At 42.5% G+C, this 20,149-nt stretch overlaps 1 protein-coding gene across 1 annotated transcript in view; it reads right to left on the bottom strand.

The window, feature by feature from the left end:
- RTTN (rotatin) overlaps nucleotides 1–20,149 on the bottom strand; it is a 314,933-nt gene that overhangs the window by 26,333 nt on the left and 268,451 nt on the right. Inside the window, exons 43-44 of the mRNA XM_077492379.1 lie at nucleotides 14,541–14,635; nucleotides 8,570–8,647 (exon numbers count right to left, since the gene is read on the bottom strand). Of these exons, the coding sequence (XP_077348505.1) occupies nucleotides 8,570–8,647; nucleotides 14,541–14,635 (173 nt within the window). The remainder of the gene's footprint in view (nucleotides 1–8,569; nucleotides 8,648–14,540; nucleotides 14,636–20,149) is intronic.

Genomic DNA, 20,149 nt, shown 5'->3' with positions numbered 1-20,149 from the left:
GAAGAGGGTGACCATAGTAGTTGTGATGTAACAGGATCCAAGGGACAATTGGTTAGGTGGGCATCTGAGAAAAGATTTGTAACCTCTTCAGTAGTAGCCAATTCAAAAGTGGAGAGTGTTGAATGTGCTGTTAGGCAAGGTTTGTTGGGTGGGGAATATGTATGCACAGTGGAGGTGTCCTGACGAATTGCATCAATCTGGTCTTTGAAGTGGCAATCTCTTGAGCAGTGAGTGAGTTAGTGGGTAGAGGGGGTGGGGACAAAGCAGAGAGTTAAAGGTTGAGAAGTGCCGATGGGGACTGGATGACAAGGTGTTAATAAGAGAGACAAAGTAGGCTTGTTTGGCAGCATGGAGGCAGGAATTTATAGTATTTTAGATGAGGGGTGAAGTCTTTCAGGCATTTGGTTTTATGCCACAGTCGTTCAAGAGCACGGCAATGTCTCTTGAGATTTCTAGTGTTGTCAGTTTGCCAAAGTTGTAACGGTCGGGGCCCGATTCTGCGCGTGGTTAGAGGAGCAAGTGCATCTAGTGATAATGAGAGTGAACTGTTGTAAACAGAGGTGGCCAGGTCAGGGGAGAAATTATGTCATAATATCTATGTCATATGTGTATGGCCTGCATAACAGCTGGAGTGCTGCTGTCAAAGTACATTGAACATTGGATGTAGCCACAGATCAAATTTTTTTCCCCAAAATGTCTCTGACAGCAGTCAAACAATTTATTTCTGCCAAGTGGCAATAGCCACACGCTGATCGAAATTCAGCTGGTCTTTTACTGAACCAGCTTAGTTTTGTTCAGTCTACGGCCAGCTTTATATACCTCTATTGTCCATTTTATTGCCTAGAGCATTGCATGAATAGTTGGATCCATATCATAGCTTTTACCTTTCTTCTACACCCTAAAGCAATGATTTTTATTATGATTAATGGAAAGGTGTTTTTTTTTCACAACAATCTGCTAGATAACTGATAACGTACATCAACAAAAACATTAAAGAGAAACACTGTCAATAGTGTGAACCAGATGGCACTGAGTCAGTAGAAAACTGTTAATCTTTTCTGCTCTTCCTACTGTTGCCAGCGTGCAAACACAACACTATATGATGCCCATTTGGAAAAAGGACAAACACAACAAATTAACATCTATCAGCTACGTTCTCCTATTTAAGTTCAATGCAGACTGAAATTCAGCACTAAAGAAAAGCATCTTTTAAAGTCACATTTTTCATTCTAAAGCAGAATATACATAAATGTGAAACATAAAATAAATAATCCATATGAAAAGAGATAAAATGCCTACTCAAAAAAGGAGCAATGTGCTCCAAATCAATGAAATCAGGTCAATTTCCTAATGACCGTATATTTACAAGTGAACATGGAGCTTTGTGGAAACTCCTGGAAACTAAAAACAGTGAACTGATAAGGTTATGAGATCCCTTCAAATCATTAACTGTGAGGTCTTCATTTAAACAATTCCGTTTAACAATTCAGTTTAAAGCTGGCCATAGACAGCTTGAATTTTGGTGGATTCCTGCCGATTCAGCCAAAACTCAAGCCGTGTGTGGCCCTGCAAGCACCAAAATTAGCAGCCAATGACTGCATCCTATAGCAGATGTAGTTATGATTTGGCAGAGCACCATTGTTTTCAGGCAACCAGGGGTGCCGCAGCTGTTGAATGCAATAGCTACCGTGGATAGGGGAATGGATTTTTCCTTTACTCGGCCTGAAGGCTGAAGGCTGAAAGAGAAAATTGAGCTGTTTTTGGTTAGCTTTACTTCCTTTTAGGTCTGCAGTTGGAGCCTTACTATCAGTTTCACTTGCAAACTGAAACAAAATAACATTGTGAATAAAAAATAATATCACTGGTTTTCAATTAACTATAAGTAAAAGTGCCAACAGCCCAAGAACATTATCCATGGGTAAGCCTATGCAAAACTATAAATCAGGGATATGCAATTAGTGGACCTCCAGCTGTTGTAGAACTACAACTCCCATGAGGCATAGCAAGACTCTGACAGCCACAAGCATGAGACCCAGAGGCACAAGCATGATGGGACTTTTAGTTTTGCAACAGCTGGAGGTCCGCTAATTGCATATCCCTGCTATAAATGATGTACAGGTGTTATCTGTAGTATGGTAATGATCTCTGCTCTATAATATTAGATGTGAAAATCTCCTGAAGAAGCGGTGACCATTTCTGCGAAACATGTGGAGCATGCAATGCACAGATGGTATATGGTGAATTGGCAATACCAGCTTCTCCAGAGTCACCTCATCTGTGAACTTCTAGAGTTACATACCTCTTCCCCCATTTTTAAGATAATAGGAATTTTCATCATACTTACCTATAAAATCCTTTTCTTTGAGTACATCATGGGACACTGGTAGACCAAAGGTCCTTCAGACAGGAATAACCCCTCCCAAACAGGAAGCACTTTAGCTTTGTAGCAAACACTGAATCCTCAGGAAAAGAAAAAAAAAAGAAGAGGGGAGGGATCTTTGTGTCCCATGATGTACTAAGAGAAAAGGATTTTACAGGTATGACGAAAAAATCTTATTTTCTTTTTCATACATCAAAGGACACAGAGTGAGGCTAATATTCATTACCTACTGGGACATCCCAGAGCAATAGTTTTGAGGGGAGGGAGACACCCTGCCAAACAATAGCCATCAGAACTTATATGGCAGCCCGCAGTACACTGCAGCCAAAAGCCGACTCCTTGGCTGTTCAACCATCCACTTGATAAAATTTTGGGTACATGTGCACTAAAGACCAGGTAGCAGCTTTACAAATCTGAGCCACAGATACCTGATGGTGAAAAGCCCAGGAGGTTCCTACACCCCTGGTAGAATGACTTCTCACCCTAAAGGGAGGAGCTTTACGTTTCAGACCATAGGCCTGAATGACTAATTGACGAATCCAATTGGAAATGGAAGTTGCCTGCCCTTTCATGGGTCCTTTTGGTAAAACAAAAAAGGAGTCTGATCCCCGGATCTCTAGACAAATAAACCTTGACTGCCCGGACAATGTCGAAAGAATGTAGTCGTCTCTCTTCCACCGAATGAGGCTGAGAGAAAAAAGAAGGCAAAATAATATCCCGATTTAAATGAAAGCTGACATCACTTTTGGCAAAAAGGATGGAACAGGTCGTAACACGACCAGGTCGTGGTGAAGGAACAAGTGCGGTTCCCTGCACGAAATGGCTGCCAAGTCCAACACCCTTCTAGCTGAGGTGATAGCCATCAGGAAGGCTAGCTTGTGTGACAGCAAGACTAATGGAATTTCCTTGATAGGTTCAAATGGTTGTTTCTGAAACACAGACAACACCAAGTTCAAGTCCCAAGGACACATACAGTGCCTTGTGAAAGTATTCGGCCCCCTTGAACTTTTCAACCTTTTGCCACATTTCAGGCTTCAAACATAAAGATATAAAAATTTTATTTTTTGTGAAGAATCACCAACAAATGGGACACAATTGTGAAGTGGAACGAAATCTATTGGATATTTTAAACTTTTTTAACTAATAAAAAAATGAAAAGTGGGGCGTGCAAAATTAATCGGCCCCCTTGCGTTAATACTTTGTAGAGCCACCTTTTGCTGCGATTACAGCTGCAAGTCGCTTGGGGTATGTCTCTATCAGTTTTGTACATCGAGAGACTGAAATTCTTGCCAATTCTTCCTTGCAAAACAGCTCGAGCTCAGTGAGGTTGGATGGAGAGCATTTGTGAACAGAAGTTTTCAGCTCTTTCCACATATTCTCGATTGGATTCAGGTCTGGACTTTGACTTGGCCATTCTAACACCTGGATACGTTTATTTGTGAACCATTCCTTTGTAGATTTTGCTGTATGTTTGGGATCATTGTCTTGTTGGAAGATAAATCTCCGTCCCAGTTTTAGGTCTTTTGCAGACTCCAACAGGTTTTCATCCAGAATGGTCCTGTATTTGGCTGCATCCATCTTCCCCTCAATTTTAACCATCTTCCCTGTCCCTGCTGAAGAAAAGCAGGCCCACACCATGATGCTGCCACCACCATGTTTGACAGTGGGGATGGTGTGTTGAGGGTGATGAGCTGTGTTGCTTTTACGCCAAACATATCGTTTTGCATTGTGGGCAAAAAGTTCGATTTTGCTTTCATCTGACCAGAGCACCTTCTTCCATATGTTTGGTGTTTCTCCCAGGTGGCTTATGGCAAACTTAAGATGAGACTTTTTATGGATATCTTTGAGAAATGGCTTTCTTCTTGCCACTCTTCCATAAAGGCCAGATTTGTGCAGTGTACGACTGATTGTTGTCCTATGGACATACTCTCCCACCTCAGCTGTAGTTCTCTGCAGTTCATCCAGAGTGACCATGGGCCTCTTGGCTGCATCTCTGATCAGTCTTCTCCTTGTCTGAGCTGAAAGTTTAGAGGGACGGCCAGGTCTTGGTAGATTTGCAGTGGTCTGGTACTCCTTCCATTTCAAAATGATCGCTTGCATAGTGCTCCTTGGGATGTTTAAAGCTTGGGAAATCTTTTTGTATCCAAATCCGGCTTTAAACTTCTCCACAACAGTATTACGGACCTGCCTGGTGTGTTCCTTGGTCTTCATGATGCTCTCTGCGCTTTCAACAGAACCCTGAGACTATCACAGAGCAGGTGCATTTATACAGAGACTTGATTACACACAGGTGGATTCTATTTATCACCATCAGTCATTTAGGACAACATTGGATCATTCAGAGATCCTCGCTGAACTTCTGGAGTGAGTTTGCTGCACTGAAAGTAAAGGGGCCGAATAATTTTGCACTCACCACTTTTCAGTTTTTTATTTGCTAAAAAAGTTTAAATTATCCAATAGATTTCGTTCCACTTCACAATTGTGTCCCACTTGTTGGTGATTCTTCACAAAAAATTAAAATTTTATATCTTTATGTTTGAAGCCTGAAATGTGGCAAAAGGTTGAAAAGTTCAAGGGGGCCGAATACTTTCGCAAGGCACTGTAGTGACCTAATGGGAGAAGCAAGCGAATTACCCCCTTCATAAAGGTTCGGATCAGTAAATGGGAGACTAAAGGCCTTTGGAAGAATAGTGATAGGACCGAAACTTGACATCTGATTGTACTCAAAGCCAATTTGATTTCCACAGCTGACTATAGAAAAGAGAAATCCCAATCACGTATTTCCGAGGATGCCATTTTCTGGCTTCATACCAAGCAATACATGTCTTCCAGACCTTATGATACATTTTCCTAGTGACAGCTTTTCTAGCATTCACTAGGGTAAACACTACTGATCCTGAGATGCCACGGCCCTTTAACATTGTGGCTTCAATAGCCATGCCGTCAAATTTAGAGACTGTAAATTGGGGTGGAATATAGGACCTAGATCGGGGCGAGGTGGAAGCATCCATGGCCCGTCTATTGTCAGTCTCACAATCTCCAGGAACCAGGGCCTTCTGGGCTAGGCTGGTGCCACCAGAATGACTGGAACCACCTCTTTCCGAATCCTGCGCAACAAATGTGGAAGAAGAGTGATCGGAGGGAGAGCATAAACCAGGGAGTACTGTCTCCATGGAACTATCAGAGCATCTGCTCCAATTGCCAGAGGATTCCTTGTTTGGGACACAAATTGCTGTAGCTTGTCATTGAACCTGGAAGCCAATAGGTTGACCTCTGGCCATCCCAGAAGCTGGTAAATTTCCTGGAACATCCCTGAGTTTAAGGACCATTCCCCTGGGCAGATCTGCTGGCGGCTGAGATATTCTGCCTTCCAGTTCTCTACTGCCAGGATATGGACTGCCGATATAAATCAGCACATGTCCCTCTGCCCAGGCTAGTATGTGGTTCACCTCCTTCAGAGATGAACGACTCCTAGTACTGCCTTGGTGGTTTATAAAGGCCACTGCAGTGGTATTATCGGACTGAACCCCGATAGGGCAGTCCTGAAGCTCCACTATCCAGGACTGTAGGGCCAGACGTACTTGCCCATAATTCCAGGGCGTTGACGGGCAGGATCTGTTCTATCCCTGACCATTTCCCCTGAGTTATGAGCCCTTCTAGGATCACTCCCCAGCCTGAGAGACTGGCATCTGTAGCCAGTACTCTCCAAGTTACTGGGAAAAAGGATTTTCCCTTTTGCAGGTTCTGATCCTGCAACCACCAGTTTAGGCTCAAGCCTGCCCAAGGAGATAAGCACATTGAATAATCCAGGGCTTTTCCTCTTCTGATCCAGGCCAACAAGACTTCTTTTTATAAAGACCTGGAATGTAACTGGGTATAGGGCACTGCCTCGGAGGATACCATCCTCCCTAGAAGACTCATACAGAGCCGAATGGAGGGTTGTCTGGTGCCCCTTATCTGATGCACCTGAACCTTCAGGGCACAGTTTCTTACAGGGAGCAAGAATATTCTTGCTTGAACCGTATCTAGGATCAGACCTTAATACTTTAGACTGAGCAGGTTTCGAGGCTGACTTCTCGGTATTTATGATCCAGGGTAAGCTTTTCAAATACCGCACTGTGCATATTATGCTCTGTTCTAGAGCCTGCAATGAGTGATCTCTGAGTAGGAGGTTGTCCAGATACCAGAGCACCAGGATCCCTTGGGCCCTTAAAAGACCCAGTACTGTTGCTAGGACCTTTTCTGAACACCTGGGAAGCTGTAGCCAGCCCGAAGGGTAGAGCCACAAACTGAAAATGCATGTCATTTATATCAATGGAGGCTAGAAAGTCTCCCCTCTGGAGTGAGGTTACTACTGAGCGGACAGACTCCATCCGAAAGGACTGCATCAGTAGATACTTGATAATCTGATCTTAGGTCCAAAATGGGCCTTGTGTCCCCGTTTGGTTTCTGAACCGTAAACAGGTTTAAGTAAAACCCTGTGCCCCTTTCGGATACCAGAAACTCTGCAATCACTCCTTGATGCACTAGATGATGTTGTGCCTAAAACAAGTTTCTTTTTGGAGGAACTGCGGGAACGCTGGATCTTAAAACCCTGAGAGGGAACCCCCAACAACTCTAGCTTGTAACCACAAGATATAATTGAGGTGACCCACTTGTCCTGCATTATTGTTCTCCAAATGTCCGCAAAGTGCAGCCGCCTTCCTCCCACTGCATCCCCTGAAAAAGAGGGCTTGGTGCTGGGTTTAGAAGAATCTTGGACCCGGGGCTTCTTCTGGCCCTGGCCCTGCGGCTTGCGGAACAGTCTTGATGCTGAAACATTGGAGGAAGCAGTCCCTGAGGTTTTAAACAAGGGAGGTCTGGTGCTTTTCCCTCACAGGAAGTAGAGAACTCTTCCCTTTGGAGATCTTTTGGATATATTTGTCCAAAAGATCACCAAATAAATGATCCCCCTGAAAAGAGAAACCTGCCAATAACTTTTTACAAGGAAGGTCGGCTGACCAGTTAAGCCATAAGAGTCTACGCTTATGTACAGACGAAAGAGCCAAACGAAAAACCTGCTGTATTGAATCCTTTAAAGGGTCAAAAGCACAACACAGCGCTCTAAAAATATCAGTCTTACTTTCAGGCAGATCATCCTCCTGGTTAGGCATATCAGACGATTTGACCTGATCCTTTACCGTCTGGCAGAGACCAATTGCAGAGACCATGCTGTGCATGCGTTCCACCGCTACCAGGTTTGCTAACGTGACAGAACACCTGCAGTCAGAAGGTGGCAGTGGACATCTTACTACACCCAGCTACATTTTGAATTTCAGAGTAATTTTAGCAATAAAGTGAGCATATATAAATAAATATAATATATTGACATCTGTGATGCTGTTTTGATGTACATTTTGAAAGAAGTTGGACGCCAGCAGTAGGAAGGTGGTGGAGGACATGTTGGTACACCCCACACTGCTCAGTGCAAAACCTTTCTAAATTAAACATCAAAACAGTGTCACAGATGTCAATATACTATATTTATTAATATACACTCACGTATTGCTAAAATTACTCAGAAATTCAAGACATAGCTGGGTGTAGTAAGATGTCCGCTGCTGCCATCTGACTGCAGGTGTTCTGTCAGATTAGCAAACCTGGTAGCGATGGAATGTCACTTCTGTTAGCTGTTCTGATGGGTTTGCTCATCTGTCAGAACAGTGGCAGACACAGAAGAGGGGCAGAGAGTGCCAGTGGGGGGGATTCCAGAAGAGGTGGTTGAGGGCAGCTCTATGCAATACCAGTGCACAGAGCAGGCAATTATAACATGCCGTTTATTTTAGGGGAAAAAAAACACTTTATAATTGCTTTAAATGCTGTTCATGGCCTAATGCTAGTAATCCCTTTTATTAGGAGTCAGTAGCAAGGGCAAATGTGGAAAATGGCTGAAACTAATTTTTGCATGCACACATCAACATACTATATACATACTAGTATACATTCTGCAGCATTTTGAACTTTGTTTTGACTTGTCTGCTTGTGATTTTGTTTCCTGGAAGGCGAAGTGCATGGCTTCTGTCTTTTTCCAGTTTTACACACATAAAACAGGTAGTATAAGGCGCAGAAATGCAAGTTGATGTACGCAGCAATTTTTTCTGATGTGATGACATGTATAATCAAAGTGAAGATGATTCTAATATCACTTACTTTGCATTCTTCATTTTTATACAGGCAGTTCCTTAGAAGATGCATTGTCACCTTCACCTGCTTCAAATAACTTTCCTCCTAAAAGAAAGTAATTCGAATTCAAAAATCATTAAAACAATTAATAAGTACAGCAATCTAGTATGTCACACCGTATTTGCACAGCAGTCTTACAAGCGCAATTTTTTTGGAATAAATATACTTTTTAGAATTAAAAAATAAGGCAACAGTAAAATTAGCCCAATATTTTATATTGTGAAAGATAATTTTACACCGAGTAAATTTATACCCAACATATCAAGCTTCAAAATTGCGCCCGCTCGTGGAATGGTGGCAAACTTTTACCCTTCAAAATTTTAGAGTTACAGAGGAGGTCTAGGGCTAGAATTATTGCTCTAGCTCTAACGATTGTGGCGATACATCATGTGTGGTTTGGACACTGTTTTCACATGCTAGCACTACTCAATTCTGCATGTCGGGACGCTTTAAAAAAAAAAAAAAAATCTTATTTATTTTACTTTTTAATTAATCAATTTATTTTTTTCCATCCAGGAGGTCAGAACTAGAGAAACTCAATGTAAAAAAATTCTTTCAAGGATTTACGGCAATTGACTTTAATTTAATTTAATTGGTCACATTTATTCCTATTACAAGGAATGTAAACATCCCTTGTAATAGAAAAAAATAAAAAGCATAACAGAACCTTTTAAATATGAGATCTGGGGTCAAAAAGACCTCAGATATCATATTTACCTGAAAATGCAATAATAAAAAAAATAATTAAAAAATGTCGCCCTTTTGAAAAAAATAAAAATAATATTTCTCCTTTAAGAGTATTGGGCGGAAGTGATGTTTGACATTGCTTCTGCCCTCCAATGCTATGGAGCCGAGCGGGTGGCCATCTTCCCCTCACCTGGCATCCAGAGGGGAGTGGACGCGATTGTCTCTGCTGCTACCGACGGCTCCGGTAAGTGGTGGAGACGACTAGAGCGCCGCGGGAGGGGGGTGGCACCTCTCCCGCCACAGATAAAAGTGGTCTTGCGGCAAATCAGCCACAGAGACCACCTTCATCTTAAAGAGAAACGCACGCCATTGACAAAAATACCAGGGTTATGGCAGCTAGCTGCTGCCATAACAACGGACGTACGGGTATAGCGATTTGCGTGAAGTGTTTACCGTATATACTCGAGTATAAGCCGAGATTTTCAGCCTCTTTTTTGAGGCTGAAAGTGCCCCCCTCGGCTTATACTCGAGTCATCGCTGTCTGCCCGCTCGATCAGCGTGTCGAGCAGACAGACAGCGGCCATTCTATTCAAAAGCCGCGCCTCCGGCTCCGCCTTCGCCTGTGATAGGCGGAACACTGAATTTCCCAGCAGCCTGTGTTCCGCCTATCACGGACATCGTATCATCCTCGTACTACGGACGAGGATGATACGACGTCTGTGATAGGCGGAACACAGGCTGCTGGGAAATTCAGTGTTCCGCCTATCACAGGCGAAGGCGGCGGCGCAGCTTTTGAACTTTACAATGGCCGCCGATGAAGAGGGCACGGGACGGAGGCAAGGGAAGGCACGGCACGGGACGGGACGGGACGGCGGCGGCAAGGCAAGGCAAGGCACGACACGGGACGGATGCAAGGAGGCAAGTCACGGCACGGGACGGAGGCAAGGAGGCAAGGCACGGGACGGAGGCTCGGGACAAAGGTAGGCTGGACACACACACACACACACACACACACACACACACACACACACACACACACACACACACACACACACACACACACACACGGATGGAGACACACACAGGGATGGATGGATGGATGGAGACACACACACAGGGATGGATGGATGGATGGATGGAGACACACACACACACAGGGATGGATGGATGGATGGATGGAGACACACACACACAGGGATGGATGGATGGATGGACACACACACACACAGGGATGGATGGACGGACACACAGGGATGGACGGACACACAGGGATGGACGGACACACAGGGATGGACGGACACACACACAGGGATGGACAGGCATGTCTCACCCTCGGCTTATACACGAGTCAATAAGTTTGCCAGTTTTTTTGGGGGTAAATTGGGGGCCTCGGCTTATATTCGGGTCGGCCTATACTCGAGTATATACGGTACTCTTTTATCCTTTAATATTGCAGTTTTTCAGTACTTCACTGTTGTACGTTTCTTTTTTATTGCTGGGGACTGGGGTGTGTTGTCTGCAGACCACCTAAATTAAGATTGGTGCTGTACAGTGGGGCAAAAAGCTGCGTTAGACCTTCTGTGCATAGTGGGTCTATTATTATGGTGAGTTATCTTCTGATGGGTATTGACTGTGGGTGTTTTTTCATTATCTGATGAGTGACACAGGGGTAACCGGAAGACTTTTTCCTCTTTGGACTCTGGGTGTTTGCATAGTTTAGACACGTATTTATAGATTTTCAAGGTTTATGAGTGCTCCTTTATGTGAGGGGATTAGATGTGTTGTTTATGTTTAAAAAGGAAGCTGCCTATTCCCATTCATTCGATACTGTATTCTTATATTGTTTTAGTTATTTTGTAATTTTACATATTTTGTATTTGCATTTGGGCGCAAAACTAAGGCCCCTTTCACACTGGGGCACTTCTAAACCTCCAGTAAATCACTGTACTCAATTTTCTCTGCCACAATAGTACTAATACGGCTACAATCATATCTAGTAAATCACTAAGTGCTTTTGAAGAGCTTTCCATTCATTTCAATTAAGGTGGGTTTTTTTTCCCAACGCCCTGCCAGCACTTTGCCCCAGTGTGAAAGCATTCATTGATTTTAATGGAAATACGTTTTTGTGAGCTTTTCAGGTGCTTTTTTTGTGCGAAAGCGCCTGAAAAGCGCCTCAGTGTTAAAGGGGTCTAACTGGTGGATGGGATTCATGTGGTGGTAAAAAGCTATGAAGAGATAAAAAAACAAAAAAACGTGAGAACCCAACCTAAGCTCTGGATTTCATGTGCTGCCCATAAATTTCTACATGAACACCAGTCTTACTGTGGATGTAAGAATACATTGTCTATGGTCTCTTGTGTCACAATCACCATATGTTTCATACTGTTAATGTGGAATCTGATCATCTATAAATTTGGACTTAAACACTAAAGTCTCACTGTGAATTTAAGACTTATTCCTCTACTGTCTCTTGTATCATGATCGCCATATGTTTTATACTGACAATATAGTGTCTGATTTTTCCATCTGCATAAAGAAAAAAAGAAAAAAGAAAAAAAAAAGGACCAAGGCACAAGAGTCAAATCTATGATTATAAGTAAACTAAAGCTGCAGACATAAATAAAAGCACAATGAGTATGGGGAGCACAGCGGTTAAGTGGTTAGCACTTCTGCCTGGCAGTGGGAGCACTAGGATCATCGGTTTGAAACCCAACCATGGCACTACCTGCATGGAGTTTACACATTCTCCCTGTGTCTGTGTGAGTTTCTTTCCACTCTCCAAAGACATGCTGGTAAATTAATTGTATCCTGTCTAAATTGACCTTAAAAGGAATTGTAAAGCAATTATTATTTTTTTTTTAAATAACAAACATGTTATACTTACCTCCACTGCGCAGCTGGTTTTGCACTGAGTGGCCCCGAACTTGCTATTCTGGGGTCCCTCGACGGCTGTCTCTGCTTCCTCCCACAGGCACTTCTGACGTTAATGCGAGCTCCCTCGCATGGTAAGAAGCACTTGCGGGACGCTCCCGTGATACAGCCGGCAGCTATAGCCGCTCGATGTATGATATAGCCCCGCCCCCGGCGCGCCACGTCATTGGATGTGCTTTCAATCCATCCACTACAGCCAATCAGCGATACAAGTAACCGTAATAAATAATAAGTTGAGCCTAGTTTTTAGGGTCTCTGGCCATCTTTATTTAGTCTTGGACCCTTTTTAAATAAAGAAAGTTCCTAGCTGTCTCATCAGCAACTTTTAAAACAAAATAAAATAAAACTATAATACACAACTAAGATCAATACTGGACTGAAAACCATAATCCCATGAGATGAGCCAGGGGCTATGTTTGAGAATGCAGTTTCTTGTAATACAAACAAGTAGTCATCATGTACTTTCTTAAAAATGCCTCTTTATTCTCTAAAATCCTAACCACTTCCTGAGACTCACATTGCTGAAAATGACTTGAAAGGAGAATATTAGATGTATGAATAGATAAAAGGAATACGGACATATTAGAGATCCTTTAAACAGGAATTTGCATACACAGTTGTGATGTACATCAAAATGTGCACTCTATTCTCCAAAGATGGTTAACCTGTGGGCAGCCACTCTGAATGACATACCTGAATTACTTCTGGGGCCCTAAAGTTAACAAATATGCCATTTATGTGCTCACAATTATGCAAAACCAACGGTTGGGGGTCCTCAAAAAAAAAAAAAAAAAAAAAAAAAAAAAAGAAGTGTTCTACAGAGCAATTCTGGGCAACAATGACAAACGAATGTTATTCAGCAAAAACTTCCACTAGGTATACTCAGTTTAATCTGTGGTTTCTGTAATTTCCTGCAGCAATTCACAGTACACACCCCCACACTCAAAATTAACAAGAAAGAAGAAGAACTCCAGGAATAGGATTAGCTAAACTGGCCCAAAGTAAGTGTTTAAGATAAACAATCTATGCAGATATCACCTCTGTGTGGCTGATGGTGAGTCTGTAATTTACGGTTGTAGCCTGCTACATAAAGGAAGCTGCATCCTCTTCTATTGGGTGCTCTTTTAATTTCCCATATGTGTACTAAGAAGTGTCACTTGCTCAAACACCTCTGCCATTCAGGAGAAGTATAGTATTTTTTCAATGGCTCCCTCCACCTGGCTGAAGTGGGGAGGGCAGGCGAATTACTTCCCTATTTCTCGCCTTGGCCAATCAGGAGAAACCTTGTATTAAGCGAAAAAAAAATCCAAGGCTTCTCCTTAATCCTATTTAGCACACATAGGGGAGGTCGCTGTTACACCCACTAGAAGAGGATGTTACCTCCTGTATGTAGCCAACTGCTTGGATTAACCAATACTTTGGAGATGCTGTTACAAAATAACAAAGTCAAAATTCCTTATTTGTATACTAGTCATATGTCAGTAATAAAGTACTGAAGTCAAAGTTCCAGCATGACAACCAGGCAATAGCATTTTCAGGATTGGTCAGCAATAGCAGCTGCCACATTTCACTCATAAGAGGTATCCTTTAATAATAGATGTGACTTGACTTCTAGGTGGATCTGTCAGTACAAGTGTCAACTGAAATGGAAGAGCTGGGCAGAAAAATATTTGCAGTTACTGCATGGGCAACAATTGGATGCAGACAGCAATTCAGAGAGCACTAGGTGCCAGCTGTCTGAATGCAATGGCTGCAAGGGTAGATTCCTTCATCCATGTGTTTTAGCTTGGATGGAAGAATCTATTAGATTTCTCTTGCAAGCTAAACAAGAGAAATGTATACATGTAGGGTTAGACCAGTGATGGCGAACCTTGGCACCCCAGATGTTTTGGAACTACATTTCCCATGATGCTCCACTACATTGCAGAGTGCATGAGCATCATGGGAAATGTAGTTCCAAAACATCTGGAGTGCCAAGGTTCGTCATCACTGGGTTAGACTATCAAAACCCAGCTGTTATCCCATTATCGTCTAATCTGAAATTGGGTCGGTAAAGATTTGTTGAAAAAAAGTAAGCCTGAATGATGTTGTCACAGCGATGCCTGCTGCAAAAATGCAATATCTTTGTTTGCCCTTTACTTTCTGCCAGTACGTCCTCTGCCCCCCACAATTATATAACTGGTATTAGACAGCACAAGACATATCTGTATGCAGGACATAGCTTGTGTCCCATAAGCATAGTTAAACATGTTGTTTTTTGCCCTTACATGCAATTGCAATTTCCAGAATTAATTATTTGTGTAGTAGATAGAATGAGCACCTTTTTCTTCTGTGATTTTCCTGGTCGAAGGGACTCAAGATTCAGCTGTGCATGAACGTATTTCAACTTTTCAGTGCAGGAATCTACAAAGTGAACTAGAAAAGAATTCATAGTCATTAATCATTTACGCTTTAACGAATGTCTTATCCTGGTGTTAGGGGAAATATGCATAATCAATAGGAGATCAGGAGTGATTATATCTAGTTTATAAGCATGAACACCAAGCAAGGGAGATTTGGAAAGGAATATATTTATAACAGTACTTGTATACCGGTTAGATATACGAATATGCCAGCCACAGTTCGACTGTTATGCATTACCGGCTGAGCCTTGGTTACTCCCAAGAGTGTATACTGAGGCACACCTGTCCTTTTATCTGTACTGAAAGAACTAATGCTGGCCATACATGGATCAAAATTTGAATTTCAAACCACCTATGACCACTGTGGTTGAACAGAAGTTGATCTACCAATTGACTTTGGTTCAACCATCCTGTTGGAAAAAAGCCACTTGATCAGCGCTGTAGGCTATAGCATGATCTGTGTATTCTGATGACCGGGGAGTCTCCCCACTGTCAGAATACAATGATTTAGCGGGAAGGATTCCCCCATTTACCTCAAATGTGTGTATGAGGGGGGTCACTTTTTTTAGTTCAAAAGAAAAGAAGAAAAAAAAAAAACACTCATCTATGGCCAGACTTAAGCCCCATACACACGGGCAGAATAACAGGCAGCATCAGCTGGTTCACTAAAAATCTACGTTTGTCTGGCTTTTGTCGGACGAGCATGCTGCAAAACTAGCAATCAACCAGCTCCCGATCAGCGCTCTCAGCCAATGGTGTAAAGCGCACTGATCGATGTGTTCTGGCTAGGAGGGGCATCCCCCTATCAGAACAGCTCAGTTGGGAAGATCGCTGTACTAACCTTGATTGTTAGTACCGCAGCTCCGGTTGGAGCTGTCCGCTTTTTTTTTTTTCATTCAACCTGCGGGGTTGGAAAAAAAAAAAAATTGTAGTGTACCAGGCTTAAGGCTCTTGAAAATGCACTGGACCTAAAGGACAGGTTTTTGCCAGGTGTTGGAGCACTTTGAGAAGGTCAGAGTTAATAACCCTAGAATGAATATTACAAGCATGCAATCTAAAAACATATTTTTTTATTTAAAAAACATCTTGCAGTACTGCAATATTATAAATATACAGGCTTCATATAGTGCCAATAGTCTGCACAGTGCTTTATAAAGCAAAGGAAGACAGTAATGTTACACAAGAGGATTAGGATGGTCCTTCTCATTAGGACAAGACAACAGCCTTTGTTTTTTGTTTTTTTGACGTTCTCTCAGTATGGGAATTAATAAGTCATGAAATCTGAACAAAGCACATATCTGTAGTGTTTGCTTATCTATCTCCAAAGCTCTAAGTGTAATTTCTCTCTGGTGCTTTGTTCCTGTTTTCAGCATAGATCACTTCTGAGAAGTTTTCCCAACACCAAGGATAAAATGGGGAAGGGGAGGAGAGCTCAGCAACAGCCTTGTCTATCATCAACATAGCCCTGCATGTTCCTTCATTCCTGTGGGCGTGTGAATGGGGGTGTGTCCCTTTCCTCCAATAAGCTCACACACACTGTACAAGCATTCTAACTGCAGCTCCCTGCCCTCTCCTCTTTGCTACCTACAGATGCAGAAGAATTGTATCTTAATACAGTACCATGAAGGAATGTAGAAAAGTGAAAACTACAAATAAACAAGTAAAACTTATGTAGGAGGATTTGTTTCATCTTTCTGTACCAACTGACAAAACTTTGTATTGTGCACTAAATGTCTGAATTTACCATGCCAATGCTGTCCTGCCACTCTAATCCACTGCGGGAGACCTAGCAAAAAACCTGGCACTTTAAGGTATGGGGCATATGCATACACTTTCCAGCATCCAACAATGCAATCACAAGCTCAAAGAATTTTTACGTGCCCAGACCCACAAGCAGGCTGCTTATAATGCCTGTTGCATAGCGTCACTTTTACTTTGATTAATGTCTTCTTAGAACAGAGTTGCAATTCTAAGCACTATCTGCATCTAAACTGGAAGCAGAATGCCAATGCAATTAGAACAAAAAAAAAAGCAACTCTTGACAAAAAAATAGACACAGGCTTATTCTGCTTCCATGCCTTACCAATCATGCAACTGTAAAATACTTTAATTAAGAGCCATTCTTTCTTCCCAGCTTGCCATACTTGTCAGTGGCAGGGGAGGGCACAGTACTGCACAGATTCCACCGACTTCCAATGATATTGAAGTGAATTATTCAGGAATGGGCAATGCAAAAAATGTGAAACCAGACTCTTGGTTTGTTGAAACTAAACTCCAGGGATAATATCTTTTGCATATTTTCATTGGGCCAGCTCAATTTAAAGCAGAGCGCAACTCAAAAGGGGGAGTGCCCACTTTAAGCACTCCCCCCCTCCCCTGCCACATTTGGCATGTACATTTTTTATGGTGGGGGGAACCTAGTTTGTCAGCAGCGCAATGGTTGTGGTCTCCTGGGCTTTGTGCCGTCCTTCTGTATAGGAACCACATGGGTTCTCTGATTGGATGAGGTAAAGAGGTTATATTTACCTTCTCTGTGTAATGATATTGCACAAAAAGATCCCTAATCATCTCTTCTGGTAGTCCCCGTCAGTGCCATCCCATCCCCCTCCTGTGGATGCTTCCTTTATCAAGCAGAGTGTTAAAGAGGCACCTGTGTGTGCTCCCAAGTCAGGCTGTGTATGTCCTTAGACACACACAGTGTTGGTAAGCGTCATCCCTGATACCTCCACACAGGAGTTTGACTGACCGCAGCAGGAACCTAAGGCTCCTCTGCCCTCAGTTTCTCCAGGGAAAGCAGGAGTCGTGGGGGGGGGGGGGGGGGGGTGGTGCTGGAGTCCAAGCAGATAATGGAGCGGCAACATGGAGCCAAGTAAGTCTTTAGGGACAGGCAGTAATAAGACAGATAGTTGGCCATTTTCTCTCTCGAGGCAGTGAATGCATTAAGGTGTAAAACGTTTGGACTTTAGAACCACTTTCAATTTGGAGATTTAGATCAACACTCTTTAAAAGAGAACTATGGTCACAGCATGCACTTTCATTTTATGACATCATCAGTAAAATAGCAATATAAACAATATTTTTGACAATCCAGTGGTTTTGCCAGTCTACTGCTCATCGTCCTACAACCTCCTGGGATTTCCTGCATGCAGCATCTCCTTTGCTGTTTAGCTTCAATTTGAAAAGACTACATATCCCAAGGTATCTTGCTGGCGGCAAGCAGTGATCCCTGCACTGACTGTGCTTGCTGAAACTCCTCCTCCCATCCCCTCTGTAGATTAAAAGGCAGGCTCTGTGAAATGTGGAACACAGCAGTGCCTACTCACAGGTCATAGTGAATATGTGTCAGAGTTACATACGTAGGCTAGAAATATTTGAGATTCGATGTGGAAATGAATATATGATTTCATATTTTGACCAGATATACTTTAAATTAAACCTGTGCATTTCAGATGATGCACAGATAGCAAATATAGAAGCAGATGTTACGTTCAGCAAAAGCAATGTATCAAAATGATTAGTAGATCCAAAGAACACTTGAATTTTTTTGCAATCCTTTTTTTTTGCTTAATAAAAGTGAAGCTTGTCCAACCGCCTAGCCACATGCCAATCTTTTTTTAGTGCTCAATCTGATTGTGGCCCTAGCGATCATTTTCTGTGAAAGCCTAACTTTTTTCAAAGGGTCTGAATACATACTACAATATCATCTGGCCCACTACCAGAATTTACCCATCCTGCAACAACTTGTCCCAGGCCAGCAATCAATGACATTAAATGGCCAAGAAACCCAACAAAATTTGTTGCCATGGTGCAGATGTCTGGCTTAACTGCACCATAGAAACACTTATCCAGGAAGGCAGCACCCAGGGATATGCCAGCATTCTGAAGAGGACCTACTCCGCCTCCCTCCTTCCATCCAGATCTGCTCCACCTATCGGCCTGTGCCATGCTGTGTATGTGATGAAGATTTTAGGGCATGATAGGAGAACTGAAGGCTGTGATGTGCAGGGAAGAGTGGAGGAGGCTCTGATGTGCAAGGGAACTTCCGGAAAGTGAAACGGGGCTCTGATGCGATAGAGGACTTCTGATGAGAAATGATTGCTTTGAGTGCATTTATTAACCAGTTAAAAACCGTGCCTTAGGCAAATGATGGCTGCAGCGCGGCTGGATAACTCTGGGAGGGCGTACTATGACATCCTCCCAGAATTGCGCTTTGGCATGCACTCTGGAATATCCATGATTGGACCCAGCGCATCATGATAACAGCGGGCATTTATCACATAATTGTTCCGTTAAATGGTGGATCAATCAGTTGTAAACAAGCTGGCACGTGCCCGGCTTAGCTCTCCCCTCTCCGTACCGATCGGTACAGTGAGAGGAGAGATCGGGTAAATCAGTGCTGTGTGTTGGATCTGTAATCCCCTCTGCACTGCTCTGTGCCCATTCCTGCCTCATCCATCCATCCTCAGCCATCCCCTTCCATGGCTCATCCATCACCATCTGAGGCTCATTCATGCTCATGCAGGCCACATCAATTCTCATCTGTGCCACTACAATGCCTCACAAAAGTGTAATAGGTAGTCAAATTGGATTTGAAATGTATGTTCCAAGAACACCTGATGGTGCTCTCTGCATGTTGGGCTTCTGTTCATGGTCAGGTTGTGTAGAAGTTTCACACATGTGGTACCGTCATACTCAGGAGGAGTAGCGGAATATATTTTGTCGTGTAATTTTTGCTATGTACATGCTATGTGTTAGAAATATTGTATAAATGGACTTTTTTTTTTTCACAAAGTTTTCATTTTCTTTCCACATTTTCCAAAAACGTTTTGGCCGTTTCCATTGTCTTGGTGCTCCAGGGCCTCCAAAAGTGTAAGAGGTAGTCAAGAAATTATGTGGGTCATTTATGTCCCTAGAATGCCTGATGGTGCTCCCTGCATGTTGGGCTTCTCTATGTGGCTACGCTGTGTAAAAGTCTCACACATGTGGTATCATCATACTCAGGAGGAGTAGCAGAATGTATTTTGGGGTGTAATTTGTGGTATGCATATGCTGTGTGAGAAATAAGGCATTAATATGACAATTTTTTGAAAAACAAAAAACATAAAAAGAAAATTTTCATTTTGCAGAGAGATCTGAGACAAAACTAAAACTTCAAAAAACTCGCCATGCCTCTTATTAAATACTTTGGAATGTCTACTTTTCAAAAGGGGGTCATGGAGGGGGGGGGGGGGGGAAATTTGCACTTTCCTGGCTTGTTAGTATCTCAAGAAATGAGGTAGGCCATCAGTACATCAAGTGTGATTAATTTTCAGTGATTGGCACCATAGCTTATGGTCTCTAACTTTCACAAAGACCAAATAATATCCACTGATTTGGGTTATTTTTACCAAATAAATGTAGCAGTATACATTCTGGCCAAAATTTATGAAGGAAATTACTAATTTGTAAAATTTTATAACGGAAACTAAGAAAAATTATTTGAATTTTCGGTCTTTCATTTATAGCGCAAAAAATAAAACCCAGCAGT

Source organism: Lithobates pipiens, unplaced genomic scaffold, assembly GCF_037356315.1.
Source record: "Lithobates pipiens isolate NorthernLeopardFrog02 unplaced genomic scaffold, aLitPip1_a1.2 Scaffold_19, whole genome shotgun sequence".
NCBI lineage: Eukaryota > Metazoa > Chordata > Amphibia > Anura > Ranidae > Lithobates > Lithobates pipiens.
This window is presented reverse-complemented; position numbering and strand designations above follow the sequence as displayed.